Raw genomic sequence first — 8192 nt, 5'->3', positions numbered from 1 at the left:
TTTCCGGTTCTCACAACATCTGCTCTCACAGTCACAGACCTCTCTTTTAGCATAGAAGATTCAATTCTGTAAAAGTTTTACCTTTTGGTGCTTGGAAATTAGAGAAGCAGAGAAAAGTGAAGAAGGTGAGATTTAGAACCGGTTAACCAGTTTAACCAAACCATTTAACCGTGTACCGTTATAACCGATAATTTCGGTTAAAATCCTTATCGGCCCAGTATCAATTAAGAAACCGTTTAACCAAAAATTATCAATTAATAACTGATAAGAGCCAAAACCATACCGTTTTGACTGATACCCACCCCTAGAGTTGAATTGAAGTCATTCATATTCTTTAGTTTGGTAACAACAAACTTACTATAATTAGAATTGAATTAAAATTACTAAAAACCCCATATTATTTTTGTTTTTCAACTCATATTAAAAAAATAATAATAAAAATAAATAAAAACCCTAAAAAATAGATTTGGTGGTTGGCCACCCACTTTAATTTTCATGTTTTATATTTTTTTTTTCGAAGTTTAAAAATATATGTGTTTGAGAAAAATGTATTTTATTCCTTAAGGAATAGCTATTCCTGTGTGTAAGGAATTCATGATTTCCACGAAAATAACTATTCTTAAAAATAGATCCTTACCAAACAAAAGCTTTGTACTCGGGGTGAAGAGTAACGCATATATTTAGAGCTATATATGCAACGAGTAACGCATATCTCTTCACGCCTATTTATTGTTCATTTTACACAGACTAATGTCACGTGTTTTAAGTGGCTTCACTTAGAGCACATCATATTAGCCGTGAAAACAACATTACCATTTGTAAATTAGTGTACATGGATCAGAACTACAAAATTGGTCAATGATAATATTAAACTAACCCAAAAAAAATACAAGATGGAGAAACAAAGCAATTAGCAGCTCACCACAAGATGCTTCAAAAAATATAGAGGGATCTGGAAGAGCGCTGTCTTGCTGAGGTCTGTTGTGCTTTAAACAGAGGGATATCTAAAAGCTCCAAAACATTTATCACTCCTCAAAAGAAATGACCTCCTCTGTAACATCTAATATCTCCTCAACTTCGACTTCTTTAGCCTCGTACTCCTCCTCTTCGTCGCTCACTTCTCCATGCCTGAGTTTCTGCCTCTCCAGCTTTTCTTCTTCGTGCAACCGCTTCCACTCATTCAACCACTTCTCCCATTCATCCTTCAACATCCTCCGCTTCTCGCGATCCTGCTCGCTCAATAGCAATGAGACGTCCTGGTCCTCCGCCTCGTACTTTTTACTGTACTTCTTCAAGTTCTTTGCAATTTCTTCCTCTTTCTCAGGACTCAAGAATGATGGCGGCCTTGGGCGCCACAAAAACTGTTGCAAACAATAAGAAAACAAGAAATCAGCTGATAATCTGATATGTAATAGCAAGAGCAGATATTAATATGACTCACCCATTTCACATACAATTGAGTGTTCATACAAATATGGGGTTTGCTCTTTAATACTAGGAGCACTATATCTACATTTTCTTTTATGTTATAGTTTATTAGGATTGCATGCATGGGCAAGAAACATACATCCATTTTCCTAAAAAAGCGAATTAAATTTGTACTTATTTACTTTGTTATCTCTTCTCACCCATATACATCTACTGAATCACTTAAAATTTACAAAGACCATTATAAGCAAAAATAGGTGAGGTGTTGCCTCATTTACCTGAAAGAAATGATCCTTCAGAATCCTATAAAGTAGTTTGCCATTGAAAGACCATATGTTGAAACCATTTTCCATCTCATGAACAGAAGTCACTGCAGTTGCAACATACCTATATATCCAGAAAGGTCACATATCAAAACTGAGAGAAAAAGACGAGAAACAAAATATTGCACTTCAGTTCGATTTAAACAAGGCATAGCACTTGAGCACCCCTTATTTTGACACTACTAAAAAGAATCTCAAAATTACCTTCCGGTGGGATCCCACTCAATATCTGTCGCCATAAAGTGTTCAGCTGTTGCCATGGTTTCAAGCTCATCAACATTGTAAAATTCTAACTGTCCGTTCAAACCCTTTAATCCTGCAAGTATTATGTAGCGGCCAGCAGGTGACCAGAAAAGAGCATTTGCTTGCTTTCCTTTCAGAGTAGTGAGCTTTTTAACCTTATCTGTATTGTTGGCAGAACGCATGGAGTAAAAACTTATATCAGGTCTTGGGTTATCACCATGGATAACTGCAAACCTGTGGCCTTTTGGCTCCCAAGCGAAGGAAATGATCTTATCATTCTTATTCTCAAGCTCAAAAACCTCAATAGGAATATCCCTTTCTCTTATGCGGAAAAGCTCAAAGCCTGTGTATGTGCTTTTTTTCGTTTTTGTATATCGATCAACCTTAACCGCTAGATAATCCCCATTGCTTTGCCAGTACATTTTGCAGTCACTAACACTGAAAAGATTCTTCTGCCTTAGCTCATCTTTACTTGGTATTTGCATGAGACTCACCTGAGAGACAGTTTAATTGCAGAACATCAAGTTACCTTGATTAATAATTTCTTTAAAAAATAAATAAATAACACAACTTGTAAATTAAAGAGCATCTTCATAATCAACAACAATGCTCACCCTAGCAGGATGGTCCCCCAGTTCAGGAACAAAGATTGAAAGAATTGGGTCAGTTGGTGACCAACTGAAATCCACAACATTTTCAATCTTCAAGGATTTCTTGTCAATTAGTGAAAAGGTCTCTGTTTCATAGACAGAAATAACGTTTTTCCCAATTCTCGCAAAATATTTGTCCTCTTTTCCACCGGCCCATCTGACAAAATAAAACACACTCTTAATCTCCCACTAGACTAATGGGTGACGCCGAAAACAGCAATGCAGTCAGAAAAAGGGGAAAGACTTATTAGCATGTTTATGTAGATTGAAAAACTAACCTGAAAACAGGCCACGACACTCCTGTAACACCACCAGTTCCTCCAATAGAAAATTCATCAGCACTTCCCTTGAAATCTCTCATTACCTTTCCAGTTCTCACATCAAAAATATTTATCACGACCATCTGAAACATAAAATTACATTATCAATGGTCCCAGGCTCAATGACTTTACAGTGACTTAATGGACAGCAGAGTAGAAAAACTCACATTTGCATCACGGGGATTACTCGGTTCATGGCTGCTGTAGGTAACTAAATACCTCTCACCAGGGGAAAAATCAATCAATTTTACCTGAAGTTAATATCAAAAAAGCTAAATGACAGGAGAAAAGGGAACACAGCGTGAAATCAAAAGCTAGAAACCAAATTTCAACCTGAGGATGCGCATAACGCATAAGGCGATTAAAAGTACTGGCACCACCCCAAACAGCAGAACCTTGCCTGTGAACTGTCGCCAAGTAAGTTCCCAGTGGAGACCACTGCACAAAACTTTCAGTCCAGAACTGCAAAGGGTAACAAGTAGGACCATTCATCAAAGTGGTAATTACTAAATAAAAAGATAAGTATCTTATTATAAATTGAAAAATTTGTTAACTTCAATAAATGATGTTGTAGCAGTGAGCAGAAGTTTATTAAACAATGCAGTAGAAACAAGCCACACTGAGCTTTAGTATCAATCTCTCTCTCTCTCTCCCTCTCACCTACACACACTCAGAGAGAGAGAGAGAGAGAGAGAGAGAGATCCTCCCAACTAACACATAATTAATCGTCTTAAGTGATAGTAACAGGACAATTAAATGTAATTCCTACTCACAGCACGCTTATAAACAGGCTCAGGCTTTAGATGCCTCGCATCATTCCATAAAACCTCAGTATCTGAACCAGCACGAATGACAAACTGATCACGAGCTTTCTCATCAGTCAGCCATTGTTGAAGATTTTCCTGCAATGACATGACAGTGTAAAACATAGTTAAGACATTTAAAAAACACAACAAATAGCACAGATAGAGATGGGATCCGTTTGTGGGCAATTAGAGACAATAAAAACCCATCTACTTGGTCAACATTGGAGAAACCTAAAAACCCACCTAAATCATACAAGGTGCTTACTTCGCAGCAAGATAAATTATATTAAAATTGGCAAAGAAGGCACCTTTTTTTTTAATGAATTGCAAAGAATGCACCTTTATGCATATTTAGATTATTTTTAATGCATTTATGATTTTAGTTGTATTAGTCTCAGAAATGAGCTACAAACAAAATGCTACATATTTAAAAGAAAAGGGTTTTTTAAGACCATTACCAATGTGTAATACCTTTTTCTTTCCCTATGGATGAAAAAAATTACATGACACTAAAAAAGTTCACATTATTTGCAGATATAATGGCACTTTGAATCCACAATTAGTTTTGGCATAATGCATGGTAAGGACCAAGAAAGATGGTATCAAATTTCAAAAGAATTCAAATTTAAGGGTAATATATCAAGTTAAATAGATAAATTTATTTATTTTTTTTAAATCTCATTTATTCTAAGACGGCCAATAAAGGAAAGCACCCTATCTATTTGGGGACAGAGAAAAAAGTATTATTTGTAATTGAAAATTTTCATCAGAGAAATCTCAAAAGATACCAAATGGTAAAGAGCAAGAAGGAGCATTGTATCACCTCATATAAGTACAGGAAAAAACAGTAGATGTTTAAGGCATGGCATTTGAGGATAGGTAAATTACTCAGTAGCTAGAATGCAGCTCATAATGCAATTTGATGTGGATTTTAAGATCAATGACAGAATACATGAAACAAACTGGTTGAAGCAATTACCCCTGAAGTATAAGGCTTAGATTCAGGAGGGGCCCACTCATCTGGAACTTTCATGAATGTATCAAACTCATCGAACATGTTCACAGCAAAAATATGAGACCTGTCCAGCTTGTATCCATTTGTCTTCTCCCTAGCGAGCTCAGCTTCCTACAATAGGGACATAAAAGAACCAGATCTAATGAAAATGCATTGAACCACGCCACACTACAGTACAGAACAGCATTAATACCCACAGCTAGTGTTTGGAAATTTCTAGAAACTAGCTACAAGCAGATGAACAGAAACTTTTAAGAATAATCCAATTGTGTATATTATTATCCAAAGGTTATCACTACGTTGGTCATTTTTCAATCAAGCCTTGTCCATCAACTTGAGATTGGATAAGCAAATTTTAGAACTCAGGAAGCAAATCCCACAGCATTCAACAACAAATCTTAAAACCAAAAAAGCAAACTCCTAACATGTTTCAAAAAAAAAAAAAAGGACAATGCAATGGAAAAGGAACGTAATTTTTCATGAAGTTTATGGGCAGTCGATTTCCATCCATAATGAATTAATCTGACTTGAACCAGATATTCTAAAACCCAATAAAATTAAATATAATGGATAGATGATTCATCTTTTACACCCATCAATTGCTGGCCTGAGGAGGATTGTTCTACACTCTTTAACATGGAAAACTTCTAATAACTATATAAATAAAAAGAATTCATATATAAATTTTTGTTTTATTTGAATCTATTTCTAACAAGCTCCCAAATGAGAGAGAGTTTGGTAAGAGTGGATGGACACATCTAATAGTTTAACTCAGAGTCCTAAGGAACCCTTGACAGGGTAAAATTTTAACCCAATCTTCAATTAGAGACCAGTTGGTTTATCAAGATAGATTGCAAGTAAAGCGATGTTTCTTCAGTATCTTGTGTACTCCTAAAGCCATTTATCACTCCTTCAATAGGAGGCAACTGAATATTTTACTGTCTTAAATACAAAAGTAAAAATATTTGAAGACCTCTAAACAAACGATGAGTAAGTTTTTGCTAAATATAACAAATGACTGGAGAGTGGGAGAGAAAGAATTACCAGAGGAGTATTAAATTCAATAAAGCAATATCCTGATGTTTTGTTCGTCTCAGGATCAATAGGCATCCACAGCCCATCGTCCTTAATCAGACCAATCTGACTGTAGATTTTACGAATAACACCTTCAAGCTTCTCAAACTTCTCCCGAGGCACAACAGGCAAATTGTCAACAATGATAATATTGCCAAATCCAGTGTCTAACTCCACATTATCGCCTTGATGTAGATCTTCATCGTCACTACAAAATCAAAAACAAAGAATCAGAACCGGAACATAATACAGAGTGAAAAAAAAAAAAAAATCCAAACTAAAACTAACCCCCATGTAATTGCTAAAATTAAATTGTGGAAAACGTTAGTTGAAAATCTGCGCTTTTTACATCTTCAGTCATTCTACTCAGCAAATCAAATAAATCCATATGGTAGAGCACTTTTTTTCTTAGTACTTTCTTGGACTAACAATTGTAATCAGCTCAATTCAATTAAATATCCTATTATTCTCCATTCTCAAATAACAAAGTCCATAACTTTGATACAGCCCAAGTATGCAGCTACAACGCTATTTCGAAAAATTAAATACGACGCTGCAACAATAGATAGACATGTTACACAACATATGTGAAATACATAAATACATGCATATAAACATAAAGTTAACCTTTTTTTTCCTCTAAAACATGCCAATTTTCAATACTCGGTCATAAATTATTTCCACGTTTTCTCGAGAATCAATCAGAAGGCTAAAATTTAGGTATTTTTTCTGGGTTTTGAATTATTTACCTTGCTATGCCAAAATCTTGGCCCGGAGGGACGCGAATGGCGTCGAGGTCTAAACTGGCGAGATCGATGCCGAGCCGATCCGCCGTTTCCTCTATTTCTTTCATCACCATCACGTCCGCCATGGTTCTTTCTTCGGATTTCAGGCTCTCCACAGAGCGAGACCCACACAAAGAAGGGGAGTTTCTAGAGAAAGAGTGATGAGATTTCTAGGGTTTATTGGGTTGGAAAAGATACTGTGAAGGTGGGGTTGAGCTTACCTCAACAGTTCGTAATGGCGAATGGTAAATACCGTTACGAAGTCAAAAAATAAATAAATAATAAAATTTAAAAGCAAATAAATTATTTTTAGTGATTTATGTTTATGCGTAAAGTTAAGAGTATGACTTTTATCTATTATTCTCTTCTTCTTCTTTTTTTGTCTTTTCTTTTAAATTGACTATTAAATTTGATATAATTATTATTAAATTTTGATCTATCAATAATTTAAAAAACCACGTACACTCTTTCCGCCATTAATCTTATGTAATTATGTTTAGGCAAGTATAAACATAAACGATTTACTTGCTTCTTTTCTATGGCATATCAATTATCAGAGCATTTTCGGCAGGGCTTTTAAACTAATTTTTCAGTTAAATTTAGTAATTTGGGTCCTCCAACATACCTTCTAGAATATCAATTTTTCTAAAATTTGCTAGAGTGAACTTTCATTGTAAACATTTTTTATTCTTTCTTTCTTCCCTCTCCTCTCTCCTCTCTCCTCTCTCTCTCTCTCTCCCTCTCCCTCTCCCTCTCTCCTCTATCTATAATTAAAAATAAATTAAAAAATAATATTTAAATAAAGTAAATTGTAAAATAGATAGTCTGCTGGAGTGCATTGTGAAAAAGGGTAATTTTAGGTGGCCTACTTGTGTCTTACTAAGAATGATGTGGCTATTAACATCACCTTTTGATCAAAATTTAATAATGATCAATCACAAATCTAATTGTGACTTTAATAGTCACATCATTCTTAGTAGGACACAAGTGAGCTACCTAAAATTACTCTTATAAAAAAGTAGTAGTTAAACTAAAAAAGTTGATTTTGAGTGGCTAAAATCAACTAAATTCTAAATTCTAAATTCTGAAGGCCAAAGTCCCACTCAGTTTGGGTTTGATATCAATTTGATCCTCAAAGTTTTGATTAGGCCAATTTTTTATCTTTTATTTTTGAGAGATTGATTTGGTCAATTTAGTCCTCATATATTTAAGAAAAATGTTATATACTCATATTTTTATCCACCAATTATCTAACAATGCTGAATTGACAATTTTAATTAACAATCGTTTTTTTAGACAGCAATGTTAGTATTATAGAATAAAAATTTAATTTTTCATATTATTCTATATGTAAAATTCATTTAATGTAGTCTTTCATCCACATAACTAAGAGGCCATTTAGCCATCAAATGGCACTATTTTTTACAAAAGTAATGTTATTTAGTAGATTAGTATACGATTGTCATATACAATAGCGGATACACACAGGGGTGAGCAGGGCGCCCGCCCCTGGTAATTTTTTTTTTTTTTAATTTCTAAAAAAAAAAT

General features: G+C 34.6%; 1 protein-coding gene across 1 annotated transcript; it reads right to left on the bottom strand.

Annotated features, from left to right (window-relative positions):
• Positions 1–839: 839 nt before the first annotated feature.
• LOC132190204 (eukaryotic translation initiation factor 3 subunit B-like) lies at positions 840–6880 on the bottom strand. Its single transcript, XM_059605115.1, has 11 exons — positions 6609–6880; positions 5830–6067; positions 4750–4896; positions 3738–3866; positions 3298–3426; positions 3132–3215; positions 2923–3047; positions 2609–2801; positions 1956–2488; positions 1707–1815; positions 840–1361 (listed from the first exon to the last, which is right to left on the bottom strand). Exons 1-11 carry the CDS (start codon positions 6728–6730, stop codon positions 1026–1028), a joined length of 2145 nt encoding a protein of 714 aa, XP_059461098.1. The 5' UTR covers positions 6731–6880; the 3' UTR covers positions 840–1025.
• Between the last annotated feature and the right edge of the window lie 1312 nt (positions 6881–8192).

Source organism: Corylus avellana, chromosome ca8 (genome assembly GCF_901000735.1).
Source record: "Corylus avellana chromosome ca8, CavTom2PMs-1.0".
NCBI classification, from domain to species: Eukaryota; Viridiplantae; Streptophyta; class Magnoliopsida; order Fagales; family Betulaceae; genus Corylus; species Corylus avellana.
The sequence above is the reverse complement of the archived record's forward strand: the minus strand, read 5'-3'. Positions and strand labels throughout refer to the sequence as shown.